The following is a 20,289-nucleotide window of genomic DNA, read 5'->3' on the forward strand; positions in this document are numbered from 1 at the left end:
CATTGAAATTTTTTTATCTTGTTTCGTGCTTCCTTCTACACCTTCATACCCATCGTGTAAAACTCTTCTAGTAGCATGCCAATTCTTTAGACGGCGTATTTCGAAGTTCTCTGTTATTTCTTTTTTTGTGGTGATTGTCCTGATCGTGTACACTAGTCAAATTTGATGCCTCACCTTTGTTTCCGGTTCCGTCGACTGGGATAGATAAGTTCCACTTCCCCAGCATCATGTCTTTCAAGGCGTTACGGCGCTCCCGCGATGCCAAAGCATCGGCGATCTCGCCCCCAGTGTCGGCAAATCCTCTTTTATCACGTCCGCCATCGGCAAAAACATTCACTCCGAAGAAAGTTATTCGCGCGATCGATTCTCGCAGAACAACAAATCCACAAGAACTCTCCTTCAGTGCCGGGGATTTTTTTTATGTCGTAAGTGAGATACAGCTGGTCAAGTAGGTGATAGCATACGGCAGCACATCAGTTCTGCCACCGCTCACGCGTTCCCAGTGGCGAGTGGTATGAAGCCCACAACCCTGTCACCGGATCGAGGGGTCTCGTCCCCGCAGCCGCATTCGAGGAACTTTCCAAGCACCATGGAGCAAGGTAGGCATCCCGCCATTACTCAGGGAATTCTTGGTCTCGAACTTACACGCTCCTCGCAAGCAATCCTCCAAGCCAGACGACATTGTCCACTTCAGCCCCCTTCCCCCAGCCCCTTCATTCTGTCCCGCCCATTGGAGCACCGCCCATCAAGAGAAAACACCAGACCTTCTATGCTATTGTCCAGTTTGACTTTGTCGCTGAGCGACAAGATGAACTTGATGCAAAAGCTGGTGAACCTATCTCTGTTGTTGCACAATCAAACCGCGAGTGGTTCGTGGCGAAACCTATTGGCAGATTGGGTGGTCCGGGGCTCATACCAGCCGCGTTTGTTGAGTTACGGGACCCTGCCACAGGCCAACAAATGTCGGAGGAAGAGGTAGCAAGTGTAATGGACCGAGGGCTACTGCCTAGGGTTGACGAATGGAAAAAAGCGACCATGGAGTACAAAGCCAGTAGTATACCTCTGGGCGTCATCGAAACTACGCAGCCAGTACCCTACAGTCCCTATGCCCCCAATGGTTCATTCGCCCAAGCTCAATCGACCCATAGCAAAGCCTCCTTATCTCCCCCTGTAAGTGCACACTCACAACCACATGCAGAGGCCCAGGCGCAAGAGGAAGAAATTCTTCCACCCGGAATACTTACCTCCGCCAGCATTCCCTCATTCCATCGGGAATCAGGAGAGTACTGGTTCCGACTCAATGTTGAATTCCAGCCTGATCCAGTAATGGAGTCTTCTCTTTACCCTCTGCCTTTGTCGATGGTTCTTTATCGAAACTACGATGATTTCTATGCATTCCAACTGGAGTTGTTGGATACCTACCCTGTGGAAGCTGGGCGGAAGAAGCGGGATCCATATGGCCCCCAACTGACTGAGGATGATCGAATTCTTCCGTATATGCCTGGACCAGTTGGCCATGTGGATGATGCTGTCACGGCTGGTCGACAACATGACTTGGACATTTACGTCCGCGAGCTAGTTCAGCTAGCTCTGCCACACAATGGAGCAGAACACATCTTACGCAGCGAACTGTTGAGACGGTTCCTCGCTCAGAAACCAGGCGATATCATCTTTCCCTCTCCCAAACACTCAGGAAATTCGGCGAAAACTGTGCAGTCATCAGGAGACATATACCGGGGAGTGGAGAACCTGAAGTTGGAAGACGAGGGTTATGCAGAAAATCCAAGTCCAGACAGAGGCTCTCATTATTCTGATGATAGGGGTAATGGGGAGGCTACCGAAATGTACCCTGTAAGTATCTTTTGCCAGATAGCTTGCAATCATTAACGTGGGCTCATTCCAGAACTCCAATGTGGTCACGCAACATCGGAATTCTTCTTCGTCTTATGCACCGTCTCACATCTCCCATCCCCGCTCCGCTATTCCTTCTCACGGACGATCACCTACCGCTTCGTCGATCGCACTCGACGGCCCAGGTGGACAGACATTCCCTGCCTTCCTCAAAGTTAAGATTTTCCACTCTTCGACGGATGATCTAATCGCTATACGCGTTTCTCCACGCGTTACATATCAGCAACTCCTCTCCAAGGTCAGAGATAGGCTGGGTGCAGATGTTACCGAGCTGAAATACCGTAATGAGCGTTCTGCAACCCGTGGTGAAAAGGGTCTGACCTCTATTCACGGAGACAATGAACTCAAGGAATGGGTAGCAAGAAACTCAAAACTCGTGCTGTACGCATCTTGAACTTGAGGGCCAAGATGCGGGACTTCGTTTCTTTCGGTCTTTCTCAACTTGGTATATTTATGTATTCACGTTGCTTGTGTCGTCCTTGAATTCCCCTACCGACTACATCTGTTGTACTAACTGAAGTTGTTTCGTTTGAGGACCTTGTCATTGTCCACTTCCGGGTCGTCGCGGTTTCCCCTTGTTCAAATTAGTGTTAGCGTGTCTGCCATTTAGTACTGTTCATCATTATTGTTATTGTCTGGTTCACAAGCTCTCACTAACGCAGCGATGGTGATGGTAGGGGTTTGGCTGTGTTGACAACTACAAGAGTACCTACAAGTCTTCCCTGGGCAAATTAGATTGCTGAAGCTCGGAATCAGGCCAGCAAAGCGCTGGCGTTGTAGCAACATAATGATACTCGCACTTCTCAGGCTCGGACACGCTGAGAAGTGCATTTTCGGTGCCGCATGACAACTCTACCTGATGGTTCGTTCGGTTGACAGTCAACACCGTACACAAACTCATACTCACATGAACGCTTCGCTCAGGTCCGTTCCAGCACCTAGCGCCGCCCTTGTAGTTCTGTTGTGAATAGTAAATCTGGGTGCCAAAAGCAGCGGAAGGCGACTCATTCCACGACGAGAACGAGCTATGGAACAAGCTTAAAAACATCGTGTAGAGTGAGTGTCCACGAGCTCACCCTAAATTATTGCTTCCTCCGTTACGAGACTTTTGATGAGCTGAATCAAAGAAGCACAGGGAGTATGTATAACTTGTGCCACAGTAAATCAGCGAACCCAGATCGGGTGGCACCGAGAAAGCACCTACTCCCCAATATCCTTTTCGATGCACTCTCCATCCAACTTCTTCCATTCTCCCTGTTTTCCGAAATGCGCGGGGTCAAAAAGTTTGTCAAGGTCATCTTCATTCTGCTTCAGTTGGTCTTGTGATTGTCTAAGAACGTTCAATGCGGACTGATGGGTAGCTCTATGCTTATCGACATCAATTGCTGGAAATCAATCAGTGCTGCGGTAGTGTTATATCCGTGAGAGGCACTTGCCTCCGGCTGTTTGAAGGGCACCCGCGTTGATGATACTAAGGGAGTGAAGAGTATTAAGAAGAGTTCGTTTTGCTGACTCGTACAACGGCATGAGGGAGTCAGGGATATAATTTTCGATAGAGAACACTGGGACACGTTAGCAAGAGGCGCAAACAAAATACACTACCTACTCACGAACTTGAGGAATCTCTTCCCTGGTAGATCCAATATGCCTTTCATGATCGAGCAAAGCCTCCAAGGCATCGGTGTCCCTCAAAATGCGAATGCGGTCGTCATTCCAAAGATCTTCTGTTCCTTGGTCTTCAAGAGACGGAACTCCCTCTTCCGAACCCCTGTTCGCCTCACTGACTTCGGGGGCTTCAGTAGTTTCACTGCTTTCAGTAACCTCGCCGGCCTCTTGCGAAGGCTTCAGTGCATCCCACCCACGAACCGCCTCAAGAACGGCCATATCCTGATAGTTGGGATTGTACCCGTTTTTTAGATTGACAAGTATGGTTTCCAGCGTATTCAGCCGTTCTCTGAGTTTGTCCTCTCTCGCCGAAAGGGCGCTCAAGGCAGAGACGTAATCTTTGAGGAGTCCGTAGGTTGCTGTTTCAAGAGATTAGCGCATCAATGTCACCGGCGGCAAGGCAGCCTCACTGACATGACGTTTTCCTCGTCTCTATCATAGCGGCACCAAGCGATTCGGAATGCTTCAAAATACCTGCAAGACTGCATGGGTGAAACGGACAAAGCAATTCGAATCAACTTAAGGCAGACCCAATAAACGAGCCTCCTCTGCTTCATTCCGTTCAACATCGGCCCTGAGCTTTTCGACAGACTGCTCCAGACGTCGTTTTTCCTTTTGGGCATGTGCTATGTAAGTCGAACGAATCTTGGATCCGGTCTTTCGTAGTTTCCGCTCAACGTCGGCGGCGCGTCGGTACTCCTCGCCGACTTGGTCACAGATATCAGGACACACGCCAAGAGGTTCATCAGAGCCATCGCAACACTCTGGCTCACATAAGCCATCGTTGACACGTGAACTGCGAATATCTGCACCAATGTGTCCTCGGTTCGCGCAGTGAAACCATCCGTTGGGACAAGCATCAGTCCCTTGGGGACGGATTAGCATTTAGAGAGAGAGCGAGTTAAAATACTTCAATACCTGGCTCATCTGTCCCATCTTCACAGTCACAATAATTGTCATTGACCGCAGAATGCAGAATCTCTTGGGTTGAGTTCAAGCACTTCCAACGTGGCGGTTTGGACTCTGGAATTGGTTGATATAACGCGACTTTCGATGAACTAACACCATTCAGTGCACTGCAAAAACATTCAGACAGTGAGATGAAAGCAAGTGAATAAAGTAGCAGCATGATTCTATGCACAAGCGCCAAACAGCTCCAGGCGTCTGTATTAGCACACAAAACCGGCATTTCCCGATCCCTGGTGACCTCCCTGACGAAGCCGGTCGTAACCAATGGCGGCCAGAAAGCTACAATGTCTGTCATATATTCACGCCTTGCTTGGTTAGAAATGCTCCTTGACATCTTCTGTTTGCAGCTGAGGTGGACCGGACTCTAAAGAAGGTTGCCGAGGGTGTAGAAATATTCGATGCAATATATGACAAGATGCAAGCATCGACAAACCAAACACAAAAAGAGAAACTTGAATCGGACCTCAAGACTCAAATCAAGAAGCTTCAGCGACTACGAGACCAGATAAAGTCTTGGGTCACCAATAATGACATCAAGGATAAAACGCAGCTTATTGAGAATCGAAAACTCATCGAAACGGTATGGTCTTTGGCTGTCTCTGTTTTGTGTGGCTTACTAATTCTCGACTCCTCAACTAGCAAATGGAGAAATTCAAGGCATGCGAGAAGGAAATGAAAACTAAGGCTTTCTCGAAAGGTGGTTTAATAGCGGCACTTAAGCAGGATCCCAAGGAGAAAGAAAAGGCCGAAACAAGCGCGTGGCTCGCTGCTCAAGTAGAAGAGCTCTCGCGTCAGATTGAAACAGCGGAAGCGGAGGTTGAGTCGTTGCAAGGCGGTGTCAAGAAGCGCGGAAAGGGCGGACCGTCTCTATCGCGATTGGAAGAACTGGAGACTCTGAACGAACGAAGGAAATGGCACATATCGCGCTTGGAAATAGTCTTGCGTTTGCTGGAAAATGGTGCATTAACGACAGAGAAAGTCCTCGAATTGAAAGAAGACATATCGTATTTCGTCGAGAGCAATACGGTCAGTGTTTTTTTTTTGCTTGTGCACATAATATCTTAGCAATCCATTCTTCAGGAGGAAGATTTTGAGGAAGACAGTGGCATATACGATGAGCTCAATTTGGAAGCCGAGGAGGCGAATTTCCGAGTTGGCGGGGAAGAACAGTCAGATGACGACGAGTCGGAAGGTATGCATTGGGGTGACGGATGGCCATGAGGAGGTTTATGGATGAATTTATTTAGGCTCAGTGCCGTCGCGTTCACCACAAAAAGATTCCTCAAAGCCTAAGTCATCGCGAGAGGACGCTCCGCATACAACACGAAAAGATGATGTTTGTTGCCATCTTTCTTTTGAAATTTCCTGCCACACTTATCGCGTTAACAGCATAGTCCTGTGCTGAGGAAGGCGGCTGTCCCTATGCGAAGTGAGCGCCATAACCTTAGTTGGGGTGCAACACTCAGGATTACATTGGTTAGAAGCGACAACGGAATCGTCAAAGCCTCCGTCAATACCTCCCACTGCGAACTTTGCTGCAACCCCGATGTCAGAAGCCCTCAAAGCTAATTTGCCTCCGTCAGGTGCACCCGGCACCGCTGGGTCGAAACCAGCACTTCCCCCGATACGTTATGCTGCCGCCGTCGCGAACTCACACCCAAATGGGCCGGCTGCGGCGTCATCTCCAAGTGTATTAAAGCCACCGAATGGACATTTGAATGGCACCATGAATGCAACTGCCCCACCGGCATCGTCATTCCCTGCGCTCTCGACGCCAGCACTTTCCTCAGCAGCATCAGTGTCGGCTCAAGAAAATAATGCGCTAGCCTCTCCGTCGATAACGTCCTCCCCCATAGCTTCTTCGGCAGCGCCACCAAGCTTAATGAGTCGCTTAACGCCACCACCAGGTTCGTCTGGATATTTTGATAGCAGACAACAAAGCCCAGCACTGAGCACACGTGCACCAGACATCGGTAAGTGCGGACGGTTGACATGAATGGCTTCATGGCACTCACCCGGGTTTAGCCTCTGCCACATCGCCGAGAACGTCTACTTCGGCTGCTTCGCCTTTACCAAATGTGCGTGATATGGGATTTATCATACTCCCACTCTTATTTGCAACGAGATAGGATGCCGCTTCGCAGTCCAGTAAATCTACAGCGCCCCAGCCATCCGCTCTGTCGACCATGCGAACTGCCCCAGCTAGTGAACCAGCAAGTCAGCCACCAGGTTTACCCTCGGAGCCCTCTCCGTTACCCCAACAAGTTCAGCAAGATTCACGGCAGCAACAGAATTTAGCCACGCACCCAGTTGAGCCGTCGGCTTCACGAAAGTCATCGCCCGTTCCTCCGGTTCGCCAGGAGCAGCCTCAGCAGCAGCCCCAGTTGCAACCACAGTATCCTCCGGGGGTGCTTCCTATTCCTCAGCAGCTTCAAGATGTCGCCGGGACGCAGCAGCAACATCCACAGCAGCAATCCCAGCCATCTCAAGAGCAAATCCAGCAGCTACTACCATCGCAACCGGGTGGGCCTCAGCCTATCGCGAGAGTGCAGCCACCACAGCAGAGGCCGGCAGCACTACCGAGTTCGCTGGCGGACCTTGTCGCTAGCTTCGAAAGTGCGAAACAGAAAGGTTTGATAACCCGAGTTCTTAGACCCGCACCTGCGTCCTTCTCACGTTATATACAGCACCGACACGAATGGCAAACTTACATCAAGTTCAGAAGGTTCTTGAGTCCGGTTCGGCAGCATGCCGCAGCCGCGCGACACAGAGAAGTAGGCATTTATAATAATTGGAACTGAAGCCGTGTCGCTCACAGCAGCAACGCAGACCAAAATACTATGTTCCGAGGAATCCCTACACCACTGCTCCTTATTATCCTCAGCAACCATTGAGTTCAATGGACAACCCAGCCTTATATTCCCGATTAGAGCCTGAAACACTCTTTTACATCTTCTACTATCACGCAGGGACATACCAACAGTGAGAGGACCTGAACTTTGTTGTGGTCGCTTCTGGAGCTGACCATCACGCTTAGACACCTTGCCGCGCAAGAGTTGAAACGTCAATCTTGGCGTTTCCATGTCAAGTATTTAACATGGTTCCAGCGCCATTCCGAGCCCTCAAATATCACGGAAGAATTTGAGCAAGGCGTTTACGTTTACTTCGATTGGGAGAGCAGTTGGTGCCAGAGGAAGAAGAGCGACTTCCGGTTTGAGTATCGTTATTTATCTGAGGATTGAAGACGTTTCCCTCTCCACCGCATATATTTGTTTTTTCGTTTCCTCAGCATGCAGGCTTTCGATCCTATAACTTCTAAGGCAGCCGTTGCCTATTTCCTAGTATATTCACGTTCTGTATATTAAGTTTTCAGAGCACAAATTCGTACTTTCTGAATCCCAAATTCCCAGCCGGAATTCAGGGTATTCTTGCATGGTTCCGGACGGAACTATCGATCTATGTGCCTAACGTGCCCAGGCGCAAACAGAACCAGCTGAATTTTGCGGTTGACGTGACTGATTCTACCATTTAGTTCATCCGCTGGGCGGAAATCAGCCCTTCCGACTGAATCCAATATGCCTATCATCTCGATTCTGTTAATGCACTGTATCCCCTTCTGAGATCCCACCGATGCATGGCCTACAATGCCTATCCCAATGAGACGGAAAGGCATGCATGAAACACACTCGTCCGTGGCATTGTTTACAGTAAATGGTTCATTCTTCCTTTCGAATCGGAGTGGATATTGTACTGTTGCTCTGCAACAACGTCCTCGCATTGACTAGCTCGGCCGAAGGCAATCTCGCCAATCCCGTTTGTTTGAAAGGTGGCATCTGCCTACCCGCTTCCTTACAGAGATCTTGGTCCACTAGAGCCTCATTTCTGTCAAAGAACAAATCCACTTCACCTCCCCCGAAGAGTTCTGGGTAGTATTTCTCCCACTCAGAATCACCCAACTCCAATGTGGCGCCATGAGGGACGCGTTCGTCCGTTTCTGTTGACGTTGGTATAACATTGGGTTCAAGCTGAATGCTGGTGACTGTCCGGGCTTCCGATGACCCAGATGATACGGACGCCCGCGGCTCCGCATGAAGGCTCTGAGGCTTCGAAGGGGGTTGTTGTCCTGGTATTGAGTGCAGGCCGGACTCTAGAACTGCAAAATCCATCGACTGTAACCCAGTTCTGGAGTCCCTGAACATGAGTGTGAGTTTTCGGAGTTGGTGGGTGCGAGAAAACTGCCCGAAAGATGAAAATTCGGCCTGCGATTTTTCCAGTCCAGAAGGACCAAGTGGTGATGAACGTCCCTGGAGGCACTCATTAGTGGAAAACTCTTGCGTAGGAATGCTATCCTTACTGTTCCAGGCGGTGCGAGGCTTCGAGGCTTTATCGCAGGTTCTAGATCATCGACGTTCTCGACTGATATGTTCTGTAGATCCTTCCAGACCACATGTGCATGCTTTGTTGTTCTAGAAAGCATAATACGCCCGTTAAGCTGACTTGCCCATGAAAACCCTAATAATGCCTCCTTTTGCCGTTCGCAAGTCCCATCTCGTACTAGATGCAACGGTGTCCGGGCAAACCAATTAGGATAGGGTGGGCAGAATAAGTTTTCCCAGACACCATGAATAGCTTGGCTACCGGGTGCTGTTCCCGAAAAATGAGGGAATCTTGGGTATTTGAAGGCATCCCATGGGCTGTCATCCCCAGAAAATACGTCTGTAACGTTGTTGATGACCAAAACACATAGACTGTGCTCGATAGCCAATCGCCGCAGAAGTTGCGCGATCTCAATGAGGACTTTTGCCCGCCGTCTCCGTCCAGCTACTGTGTTTTCCTCTAGTTGTATGAGGGGGGTAATGAGTCGATGACCACTAGTTTCAATGGCGAACCACTGGGCAACGATTGCCCAGTCGCCAGCGCAGGCAAGTCCCGCGACAACACCCGAATGAGTTCATCGTCCGATTCAACTTGTCTATGCCACACTCTTGAGAGAACATCATCGTCTGACTGGATCCAGAAAGTAGGAAAGGTGGGAGGTGAGGGGTTGGGTTCAATAAGAGATGCAAAGACCGGATGATGATGGAAAATTTCCATCAAGCGTTCTGTCCGCATCTCCAAACTTGAAGATATATAACATGCGGACCTCTCTATTTTGTGAGAGCTCGGGTTCAACAAAGCCATTAGGCACAGCTGCAAAGCAAACTGAGTCTTCCCCGAGGAACTGGCAGAAGGTCGGAAAGACGTGAGACATGTCGAAGGGCTCGCCCAACATACCTCTCTCCAACAATCTCCCATATCTCTCCTGTACGCAAACCCCCGCATCCTAGGAATCTATCTATAAAGCCATCCCCTGTTGAGAGTACCTCGGGCATATCACAGTGCAGAGGCTCATCTCCTCGAACAGGGGCTGGTGCGATTGCCCTGCCGACCGCTTGAATAATGGGCCGTACATCCGTTATTCCCAACTTTATAGACAACTCTTTCTGTGGCATTGCGAAAAGACTCAAAGTGTCATGTATACCCGCTGTCAACTTTCCCCGTCAAATGGTGTCATCTTACTCGCAGAAACTGGAAATGTGTACATGCCATTCCTCAGGGCTTTTTGCGTCTCAAGGTCAAGAGTGTCCATATTTCAAGAGCTATGTAACGGATGCAAATGCACTGCATTGCCAATCTGCGACAACGGGTGTCTCCTCATTCCTCATGCCTCCCTTAACCAATGGAGATGATGAAAATGGGAGCTCTTTCCCTAGGACGCCCTCTTCAAGCTCCCTTGTGAATTTGACATCATATTTCAACAAGGCATTCGACAAGGACACCGATGATTGGCCAGGACTTACCCTGCTAGATACAGTCGAAACCTTCTTTGACGCTCGAATAGATCTGTTTGAGAGGAATCTGAAGAAGCAGAAGGATCGTTTTCAGCTAAGAGCCAAAGCTTTAGCTAAGCAGAAGATACGGCCAAATACTGAGGAGTTGGATAAGGAACTCCAAAAGTTTAAGACCAAAGTGCGCCCCGTGTGGATTATTCACGCTCTATTTGGCGTTGAATGTGTCTTAGGTATCGAAGCGGCTTGCGGATTTGTCGGAAGCATGGCACTCGACAAAAGTGGTCAGAACCAGAGACAAATTGTCATTTTTCTTCGGAGTGCGTATATGCTACTTTATCATTTTACTGAGCCTGCGAGCCTTCATATTTCGCTTGTCATGCTCTCAAGGTGATGAATGTTATGGGCACTTCCCTTCTCTTTGGTCTTGCACCAGAATGGCTACACGTGGTGTACACTATTCAAGCAGTAATCTGTATCCCATTCAGAGTGAGGCAGACGCACATTCTCAGCCTTATTCCGTCAACACTGATACTGCCTTCCAGTTTTACCAGTACCGTAAAAAGGCAGGTCGGCGTACCTTCATAATCATATATATACTAAATACAATTCCAGGGCTGGGGATACTTCTTGGCAGATGTGAGCTCACTTCCCTTTCGCAGAAATATCTAACTTTTTTGGCGTAGCTCTGCTACTTTGCGAATCTTCTCTGCCTGCTGTACCTTTGGGTCTTTCCCAGCAGCGTGGAACTCTTCATGGCCTCCTATTGTCTCACCCATGGTTGTTTTCGGACCTCCTCAGGTCTCACCACCAAATCACTCACTTGCCCTTTTCAGGTTCACTGGCCACTGCCGTTATAACATGGCGTAATTCTCTCGTGTTCCACGATTACGATAAGATGGTGTCCATGTTCATCCATATCTACCCTCCTCTCGTGTTTTCCACCATACGGCACTTCGAGCGTGGTCGGATACCGGACTCGCGGTTTCCCGCAGTCCATAAGCTGAATCGCATGCAGCCTGTGCGGGCTCTCGTTTTTAGTAGTGTATTCTGTGCGTCCCTGATATTCCGTTCGTGCGCAAGTCACACTAATCGATCCGTGCACAAAGACATACTTTGGCAAGGTCTTTACTGGAAGTTCCTACTGGTTGATCGAAAGGAGAAGATTGCATCTGGTAGATAACCCAGCTCTTGATAATTTGATCAACTCACCCACAGTACCCAAAGGACAACGAACTACCTCGTTGACTTGGCTGCTAAATGACAAGCATGGCCCAATTGGTAGGATGTTGCGTGGCGTTCGACCAGAGTTCCGGGAAGGAGCGTTCATGCTTGGGTGAGACCAGCCATCGTCTTGTACGTTCTTTGATTCACTCCACAAACTCTCAGGCAATTTGTCTACTCTATCATCACCGAATTGCCAGCAATCTTTATTCTTTATGACAGTGCCACTTGGAGCGGTGTTTTCCTCATGTTCATATTCGCCGTGAGTGTGTGGAATGGCGGGGGTTTCTATATCGAGGTTTTTGGCCGCAAGTAAGTGGTCTTCACAACCCCATCAGCCCGAATATCAAGCTCCGAGTAGGTTCGAACGCGAGTTGGAAGCACTCCGCAAGGAGATTGCCCAAAGCTCTCAGATACAACCAAATCTCTCTATGCCGTCGCCTTCTACCCCCGCGTCTTCGCTGCCAGGTTCGCCCCAAGTGGTAGTTTCTGAAAACCATGAAGACTTCCGCGACGAAGAGGATGGTTCGTTGGACTTTGTTCAAGCAAACGTTCACACAGTCATCACCAATAATGTCAACACCTCTCTGGTGAAGCCACGGGTTTTTGTTGTTGCGAGTGATTCCACAGCCCCGGCCCTTCGTGACTTGAATTTACAGGACTCTTCGATGAATGAAGAAAGCAGAAAGGACAAGTAGGCCTGGGCTTCCCCTCATCGGAAAGAGTATGCCCTTTCCCTGCTGAACTGTTACCCCTTATACCCTTGATAATAATAATTTTGATTCCTTAAGTCTGATGGATTCTCTAGACACGTATATAGTTACTAATGCCAGTGCGTATTTATGAAGGGAAGTCGCGAAAGACACTATTGTATCATTCGGTTATGCCGCGAAACTTATGGTGATATTGTATTTTGGAAGAACTCACGGGGCCCAACCCGACCAGGCCTCTCAAACGAGTCGGAGATAAACTTTAAGGAGCCGGAAAGACCACTTCGTTCATTCAGCGTCACCTGGGACATGGGCTTGCGTCTCAGCCTCCAAGTATCATGACAGGAAGATGTTGCACCATGATCTAGAAACACCCGTTTTGTGCGGGAGCATTGACACAGTCATGGTCGAGGCACAGACAGACAAAGCCCTCATATACAACCAAGTCCAGAAGCGGGTCGGCGATGAATCAAATGATTAAGTAACCAGCAGCTGGAAAACCCCATTAAATACGCGCCCCATAGTTCGGTAGCACTTCCAATGCCACACGTCTGACATTCATCGTGTGCTATAAGGTCACTGGCTGGCCGAAGAATAACAAGGAGACACAGTTAGCCCATGAAGTTAAGTCTTGGGGGTTTGTAGTGCAAGACATACCCAAGTGGCGGGAGCGGGTCCTACTTTAGTAGGGGCTGGGATCCTGCCTAGTGGCGGGCCCTGCGATTTGTGATCAGTAAACGACACAAGACATACGTCTCTCCCCGTATCGCAATTCGTACTCTATCAACACCACTCCTGCTGTACAGTACATTTTTTTCCGCATACAATACTCCGGGAGTGGTGATGGATCTATCTTATTACCCCGCAGCCTCGTTGTGACGTGGCAGTGCGGCTATCCCACTGTGGCGTACATGAGGTAGCTGGGAGTGGCTGGTTTGTTCCGGGAGTAGCACGCCACGATGGTGGAACCTATGGCAAGAATTTGGGTCTTTTTCCAAACAGACTCATTAATTGTCGCCCTGCGACGCGTCAAGCGCCGGCACTGAACATGCGGAATCCGCCTCGACTTTGCACGACGGTTCTGCCGCAACGCATATTAGAATTCTTGGGATCGTAGCGTACGCTGAGGCCAACTCACGTTTGTTGATGTTGAGTCTAGCGGCACTCATGATCTACTCTTGTTTCCTTTCTCGGAGCAGTCGCTGCCGCCATTGATAGCGCCTGACTATAAAAACACGAATTTTTGGACCTTACGACTTTTCCTCAGTTCACGTACTACGGGACTGAGCGGGAACATCGCTAGTCTCCATAGTCTTATAACGCATCTGTTTCAAGGAAAACTGGCGTTGATGAATTCTGAGCCCATGTTTCTGGCCGTCCATAGAGTCCCTGAGGTTCCTCTTGCCACATCATCGTTAATTCTCTCCCATCAATGCGATATAAGTATGGAGCCCCAAGCATCTCGGATTGGGATGCGGTACAACCCAATCTTTTTGTGACCCTCTGGCACACCCCGCCGAAGTTGATACCACGGGGCGTCTCAATGAGAAAATCGGAAGGTTTCGTTGGATCACTGCGCCCGGCTGTAGGCCTCCTGATAGGATCCAGATCGGATCTGGGTTGGAACTGTTCAGATTGGGGTAAGTTGAAGTAACTGAACAAGTTGCACCAATATTACAGATCTGCCGGTTTAGGCTCATTGTTATCCCAAATCCAGGTCCACAAGTTCAACAGGTTTGTAGACCAAGCCAATCCCTACTGGGCTATCGTTGGTACGACGAAATATCGCAGCATTGGGAGTATGATGGACGGCCTGCGCGAATAGAGGCTGGTAACCTGCCTACTGCGCGAATGCCCTCGGTGCGGCTGATGATCCAAATTGTCAACTTTGTGGCCGTGGGGGAGTCAATTTCAGATTGGCGGAGGGTACCAACGGGATAGCCTATCGGGTAGGACCCAGAACACAGGACAGGATGGCGGAAAGGTTTCCTCACAATCCTGACATACGACCCGAAGGCGTAGTCAGCTAAATCGTAGAATATCTGCTTATCGGATGTGTGTTGGGACTTGCCTAGATGCTCTCTTGCGTTTAAGGTACCGTTAGAGGCACCCAACTTGCCACCCATTGGTCGAATCCCCAGATACGTATGTTGAAGGGCTCTACGTCTCAATCAAAGCGTGGAGGCTCGAAGGAAATGGCCGCACGCCAAGCTTTACCTATAGCAATTTGGTGTTCTGATCGTAGGCATGCCCAATTCCCGCTCCCCGAGCGCTGGGCCAGGTAATGACGTCCAGAATGTGGGCACCGTGTTCCACCCATGAATATGCCACCAACTGAATTAATAATAAAAGGTGCTCTACGTATACATTTTCAACCATGCAGAGCAAGCATGAGCATGAAGTATACACGTCATGCTTATTTTTTCCGGCCCGAATTACTCCCCCCGCCTCCACCACTGCCACCACCACCAGAGGACGACGCTGAAGCACCGAGATTGATGCCGTGCAATGCAGCCCAATCCTTGAACATCCAGTCTATACTTCGCTGAAGTTGATGCTGAGGAAGTGTACTGATGAGAACACCCAGGTGATCAAAAAGTTTCGTTGAGTCATCTCCTGCCTTTTTTGCGTACTCCGCCAAAATCTGGTACAAGCCAAGTATCGCAGCACTGAGAGGGGTATGGTGGCCAGATTGCATGAGGGCCATCGATGAACCCGAAGAGGCGGGATCGATTGCTGGGCTCCCCGATAGTGAAGACATATTTGTCAAGGATGATGTGGACGAGACAGGAGGCTGCATAGAACCCCGCACAACACGAAGCAGGATGTCGAAAAGATTTTCTGCGGAGACTGTCAAGTGCTCCTTGATGAACCGACGTCGATTCTTTCCAACACCAACCCCCGAACTTGCAGCCCAATCACCAAGGATAGTATGTATGACCTAACTCAGGTAGTCAATTACAACATATTGGCAATAATTACTGCACACTCACGGGGTCGGGGTCTGTGACCTTAATCTTCCCGCTCCACACCTCGCGTGCATCTGATCCTTTCTTCGTGCGTGAATCAAAAACGGCCGAAAGCCATTCCTCAATATCACCAGTTCTGACCCATTTGGGTTCTGACAACGGTTTCAGCCGGTCAAGATAAGCGGTGAGATTAACGACAGTGGGGGCCACTTGAAGTAACGTAGAAAAATCTGGAAGTGTGGGATCTGCGGACTTGGCAGGGTAGGCAATTGGTACGTATTCCTTCGATGTCTCTGAAAAGACTTCAACCTGGATTAGTAAGCAGAAGGGATGAAAGGTAGCCAAGTCGCAGAACATATGTACGACGGGAGAGCATGTGTATGGGTTGCGCGGTTGAGTACGATGAAGTATGATTGAAAAAAATTCAAATGGATAGATAATCATATAGGTCAGTTCCCCGGGTAACAACACCCCGTCAGGGCGGTGCTTTGCAAAGCTAAGAGATGGGTACTCGCCAGAATACCTCGACAGCGCGAGGGGACTTGAGTAGCATCACTACTCGAAATAAATTTCTCATCACAATGGCCACTTTCGGCCTCTGGGGTGTCATCTGTGCTAGAAGCTGCGGGCGCTTGGCCACAAGCCTCGTGAAGGGTTGTATTCTCGACAGCAACAGTATCTGAACTTCTTTCAGAAGATCCATTATCGTCCATTTTATAGCCTTTGAGCCCTCCCTCTCCGGTGGGGGTGTCCGCATTGTCTTCTGCGCTTTCTGCGGCAGGTTGGGACAGCTCGGACACGCTCATGATATTCGCGGGAGTCGCGGCAGGGTCTTCATAGCGCTCCAAAACGAAGCTTACCTCAATCTTTCCCTCGGCACGATAAATCTTCACATGCTGGATGATTTCCGCATCCAGGACTAAACGTCTTGAACTCCCCGCGTAAGAGATAGATATACGATTCGGTGAGGGTGGTTTGACGGGGCAAATGACGGAAGGAGCTGGAGTGGTAACCCCGTCGGTTGGGGCCATCGCTGCCGTAGGAAACATTCCTGCTGATTGTACCGAAAGTGCAAAGCTTGCATCAGTGGATTCAATGGGCTGAGTCTCTTCCTGCAAAGTCTCGTCTTCCTCGTCTTCAGCAGTGAGCCCCACGTCGGAGTGCGGATCTATTTTCTCGGTTGGAAAATTGCCATGTTCAGGAGTTCGGGCACCAGGAGCATGCTCTTCCTCGACCCCTTGCCCATCAGTTCCGGTCCTTGAAGCAGCAGATTCCGAAAGAAGAGCGGCAGCCTCTAGTTCATCCTGCTTTTGTTCCGAACTCTCCGTCATGGGGGAGACTGGCCCGATAACTGGGTTCTGCTCGTCATCATATGCTGGTTCAGTGACCACTTGAGACTCCGGTATGGGGTCATCGTTCTCATCCATCTCTAGGGAATGAATAGATGGGGGTGCACCTTCGTAGTAGTGCTGGTCGCCACGCCGAGGTGATCCGGCGTACTCGGTTTCAGCCTCCTGCTCCCCAGACACGGGCTCAGCGGTGTTTATTTGCTCCGCCACACTGGTATTTTCGTCATCGGTAGCTTTGCGCTTAGCACCAATGCCGCTAGGAGATTCATGGAAAGTTGAACGTGGGAAAGACTCCTGGCCCGGTAGGGCAAGTGGATTATGAAGAGACGCAGGGTTGAGGAAAAGGGAATCTTGTTGTTGAATCTTTGTCGGGATAGGGAAGTTCTCGCCACAGTCAGGATCCTCCTTCTTCCGTTTCCCGCTCTCCTGTGGCTCGCCGTCATCAGCCTCCTTCTTCCGTTTCCCACCGCGGCTCCTGTCAGGGGCATATACCTGCGAGGGCTTGTCTTCTAGTTCAACTGGACTGTTAAAGTATATACGTATTCGAGAACTCTCAGTTGAAGTTTTGATCTGGGAAGGCTTGGCGATGGATTGCACTACGTGGATGGACGGGGCATGGGATTCGGTTCCTACTTCTGGCGCTGCAGAATTCGGGCTGGCGGCTCTCGAACCACGAGTCGATTTCGCCTCCGAGTTATCCATATCCCCTTGCGCGATCACCGTGCCCCACGCCCATCCAAGGAGCGGACAATCTACGCCAATAACCCTGAAGTCCGTCAAAGTCTTCTTGGAACTTTCTTCCCGTCTAGATCCAGAAAGTCCGTGGCCGTGTCTGGGGCGATTAAGATTTGCCAAAGATTGACCATTCGGTAACTGGGGGTTGAAAGAAGAAGAGGAAATACCGGACGTAAAACTAGACGACGAGTTGGAAGGCTTCAAGGAGTTGGAAGCATTGCGAAATGCTCCGCGACTCCCACCATCTACAAACACGGGCATCAGGTCATTCATGGTATGAACGAGACTTCGATCTAACTTACGAGTCGCGCCCCCCCTGCTTGCATTGGCCGCGCGGTTATTTGTGCCATTGACCAAACCACCTCGCGGTATGTTCCCACCACCGCGACTGTGGTGCCCACTGGCACGCCCCCTGGAAGATTGTACTGAGCCTCCTCGTCCTACGAAACTAGTCAGTAAAAAAGAAGCGAATCCAATGGTTAGCGAACCGGTTTTGAAGGGAGGCTGCTGGGAGGACATCCGTCCAGACTGGTTGTGAGTTGGTCCACTCAGAGGGAGTGGCGGTAGCGGAAGCGGGAGCGAGGGGTTAGGGGGCTGAGAGGTGGAGTAGAGCTGGGAGGCTGAGGGACAGAAGTGGAAGCACTGAGCGAAGACGATGGCCCGCCTATGGGACCACTAGGTCTCGCATTATCAAAACGAGGCCTCTTGGCGGGAGGAAAACGTTGGACATTGGTATTGTTCGGATTGTTGGCCACCGGCTGGTGGAGAGAGGGATGGTGAACATGTTGACGTGGTACTATCTGCGGCACTGTGGGATGGTTTGCGTATTGCTGATGAGCATGCATTACGTGCGGGGGATGTGAACTCTGTACAAGAGGTTGTGGCGGCTGAATATACATAATGGGTTGAGCTTGATACGCGTGAACTGCGTAAGGCGACTGGGCGTAGGCTGTCGGTAGGTGGCCGGTCATGGGAGATGGATACTGCTGGGGAGGCGGTAGTGGAGGTGCCATGGGTTGCTGTGGCGGCGGTGGTTGCCACTATGTTTGACAGACACTTGTGAGTAGATGAGAGATTTTTTGGAGATGCCAACATACACGAGCCCCATAGCCATAATTAGCATACAACGCCGCATGTTCAGGCTTAATAGTGGTCGGAGGGGCAGGTGAAGATCCTGCCGGAGGCGGTGGATGCAGGGGAAGAGAAGCAGCCCCAGGTTCTGCGGACGCGTCGAGTACCACATTTCGAGTTCAATCATCATCAAGCGAAAAAAAAAACAAGAGAGTACACGGAAACTCACGAATAGGCCTTTGTCCCTGTTGCACCCACGGAGGCTGTTGTCGAGGACCGGGGTATGTTGGATACGGCGGTCGACTCATCAGATTCCCGGTGGCGCCTGTGTTTGGATGTCGCGGAATAGATGAATGGCAATCCCTGCGCACAGCCACCTCGGCCTGTCTCTTGATCGAGACATATATCCATGAGCGACTTTAATGCGGTTATTGCAAACACATGTGTGAACGTTTGGCATAAATTTGAAGGAAAAGGATCTCTGCGCTTCCTAGAAAAAAGCTCACGTACGGTTTTTGCTGGGATCGTTCTCCGTGATGATTCAGAAACCCCCCCAAAGTTTCACTGCATCTCCATCGGGAGTGGGACGAAGTGCTTGCCGCAGTCTCGACTGACTGAAGAGGGAGATGCGCTACACGATAGTCATGCCGAAGTTTTGGCCCGTAGGGGAGCAGTTCGGTGGCTAATTGAGGAGTGGTCTCGGTTGAGCGACCAATCACCTTCTGGGTCTCTGACAAAATGGCTAATACGGGCACCTTCCGGCCTCGTGGCACTAAAAGACTCCGTGTCTATGCACTTATACGTCTCGTCCATTCCATGTGAGTCAAGGGGAGAGTTGCTGTGACGGATGCTTACGACATGGATAGGTGGAGACGCATCTATGCTAGCACTCGCGTTGGATCAAGATCCCACTGTGGCCGCTCTGAAGGATTCAGGGAGTCGTTCAGATGTCCAGGAAGGAACAGCTGTCAGAGGGAGGGACAATTACTTCGCATTCGGTGCTTTGAGGACGAAACCTGGAAGAGCCGACTCCATGCCTTCCATATCCATGTCATGCAGTGATAAAATTCTCAAGTGGGCGCTCCTAGGCATTCAAGGGGCCGTTGCCTCTTTAAGGTTCCAGCCTATGTATCTGTCGTCCATTATCATCAGCGGCGTTCCGGTTGGCAACAGAAACACGGCGGTTGGCGAATGCGAAAGGGCATTTTCACCTTATCGCCGCCTACAGCGTCGTATGTTTGCACCAAGCACCGTACTACGGGTGTCTGATTCTTCCTCAGCATTCGATTCAGCCTGGAAGTTTGAGCCCTTTGCCTACCATCGAGTTGAAATTGGTTTTACTGACGTCGAATTCCCTGCATCTCGTGGGGATCGTTTCTGCAACGAGAGTGAGTGGCAACAACGTGTAAACATCGTTATCAATGCACAAATCTCGGTACCAGGCATTGCATGGAACGCGCATGGACAACTAGAAATCCTCGTTAACGGACGGACCCAAGGGAGCTTAGGTGCAAGCAAACGTCGTAAACTGTATGTCTGCGCAACTTGGGCCATTAGCCATGGAAGGCCGCTGACACATTAGCATTAATTACAGACCAACTCTAAGTCGCGCGGCCATTCGTTCTCTACTTGGGGAATACAATTGGGTTATCACAAGGGAAGGAATGCGCTACAACGCCACAAAGCAGTCATCAAGCGCCTATCAGGCAGCTCGGGCTCAACTAATGGCTTCTGGTGGTCCATTGGAGGGTTGGATAGTTACTCAGGAGGACCGGAAGATATGAGTTCCTTTCAGACATCGTAGCCGCCGTCGAATACAATATTTATCTGGGCACAGGAACTAGAGGCTGTCATTGTC

General features: G+C 50.1%; 7 protein-coding genes across 7 annotated transcripts; 4 read left to right on the forward strand and 3 right to left on the reverse strand.

Annotated features, from left to right (window-relative positions):
• Positions 1-227: 227 nt before the first annotated feature.
• On the forward strand, positions 228-2,305 carry EI90DRAFT_3129928 (uncharacterized protein; the record flags this gene model as incomplete). Its single annotated transcript, XM_039064253.1, has 4 exons — positions 228-448; positions 504-599; positions 660-1,851; positions 1,904-2,305. 4 exons carry the CDS (start codon positions 228-230, stop codon positions 2,303-2,305), a joined length of 1,911 nt encoding a protein of 636 aa, XP_038911582.1.
• Positions 2,203-4,705, reverse strand: EI90DRAFT_3244019 (endoplasmic reticulum protein; the record flags this gene model as incomplete). The annotated part of the gene is made up of 9 exons (XM_039066545.1): positions 2,203-2,767; positions 2,819-2,936; positions 2,988-3,059; positions 3,116-3,296; positions 3,369-3,473; positions 3,522-3,935; positions 3,991-4,050; positions 4,107-4,442; positions 4,495-4,705. 9 exons carry the CDS (start codon positions 4,703-4,705, stop codon positions 2,621-2,623), a joined length of 1,644 nt encoding a protein of 547 aa, XP_038911583.1. The 3' UTR covers positions 2,203-2,620.
• Positions 4,706-4,759: 54 nt separating this feature from the next.
• On the forward strand, positions 4,760-7,974 carry EI90DRAFT_3282019 (Not1 N-terminal domain, CCR4-Not complex component-domain-containing protein). The gene is made up of 13 exons (XM_039066870.1): positions 4,760-4,831; positions 4,893-5,125; positions 5,185-5,571; positions 5,626-5,737; positions 5,793-5,881; positions 5,935-5,974; positions 6,027-6,518; positions 6,571-6,623; positions 6,675-7,176; positions 7,233-7,270; positions 7,303-7,319; positions 7,375-7,527; positions 7,583-7,974. The coding sequence occupies exons 1-13, from the start codon at positions 4,810-4,812 to the stop codon at positions 7,785-7,787; spliced, it is 2,343 nt and encodes a 780-aa protein (XP_038911584.1). The 5' UTR covers positions 4,760-4,809; the 3' UTR covers positions 7,788-7,974.
• Positions 7,885-10,183, reverse strand: EI90DRAFT_3075474 (uncharacterized protein). The gene is made up of 3 exons (XM_039061576.1): positions 9,415-10,183; positions 8,900-9,379; positions 7,885-8,849 (listed from the first exon to the last, which is right to left on the reverse strand). The coding sequence occupies exons 1-3, from the start codon at positions 9,865-9,867 to the stop codon at positions 8,262-8,264; spliced, it is 1,521 nt and encodes a 506-aa protein (XP_038911585.1). The 5' UTR covers positions 9,868-10,183; the 3' UTR covers positions 7,885-8,261.
• A 65-nt stretch (positions 10,184-10,248) lies between these two features.
• On the forward strand, positions 10,249-12,295 carry EI90DRAFT_3129932 (uncharacterized protein; the record flags this gene model as incomplete). Its single annotated transcript, XM_039064254.1, has 10 exons — positions 10,249-10,554; positions 10,607-10,693; positions 10,764-10,862; positions 10,919-10,943; positions 10,989-11,012; positions 11,060-11,425; positions 11,483-11,548; positions 11,601-11,697; positions 11,763-11,909; positions 11,959-12,295. 10 exons carry the CDS (start codon positions 10,249-10,251, stop codon positions 12,293-12,295), a joined length of 1,554 nt encoding a protein of 517 aa, XP_038911586.1.
• A 2,174-nt stretch (positions 12,296-14,469) lies between these two features.
• On the reverse strand, positions 14,470-18,739 carry EI90DRAFT_3157376 (uncharacterized protein; the record flags this gene model as incomplete). Its single annotated transcript, XM_039066111.1, has 8 exons — positions 14,470-15,248; positions 15,301-15,569; positions 15,800-17,605; positions 17,663-17,800; positions 17,849-17,980; positions 18,037-18,400; positions 18,458-18,579; positions 18,661-18,739. 8 exons carry the CDS (start codon positions 18,737-18,739, stop codon positions 14,724-14,726), a joined length of 3,435 nt encoding a protein of 1,144 aa, XP_038911587.1. The 3' UTR covers positions 14,470-14,723.
• Positions 18,740-18,799: 60 nt separating this feature from the next.
• Positions 18,800-20,215, forward strand: EI90DRAFT_3292150 (uncharacterized protein; the record flags this gene model as incomplete). The annotated part of the gene is made up of 4 exons (XM_039067317.1): positions 18,800-19,249; positions 19,298-19,819; positions 19,874-19,961; positions 20,026-20,215. Exons 1-4 carry the CDS (start codon positions 18,841-18,843, stop codon positions 20,213-20,215), a joined length of 1,209 nt encoding a protein of 402 aa, XP_038911588.1. The 5' UTR covers positions 18,800-18,840.
• Positions 20,216-20,289: the final 74 nt, after the last annotated feature.

This window comes from Cantharellus anzutake, assembly GCF_015039405.1.
Source record: "Cantharellus anzutake strain C23 chromosome Unknown EI90scaffold_61, whole genome shotgun sequence".
Taxonomy (NCBI): domain Eukaryota; kingdom Fungi; phylum Basidiomycota; class Agaricomycetes; order Cantharellales; family Hydnaceae; genus Cantharellus; species Cantharellus anzutake.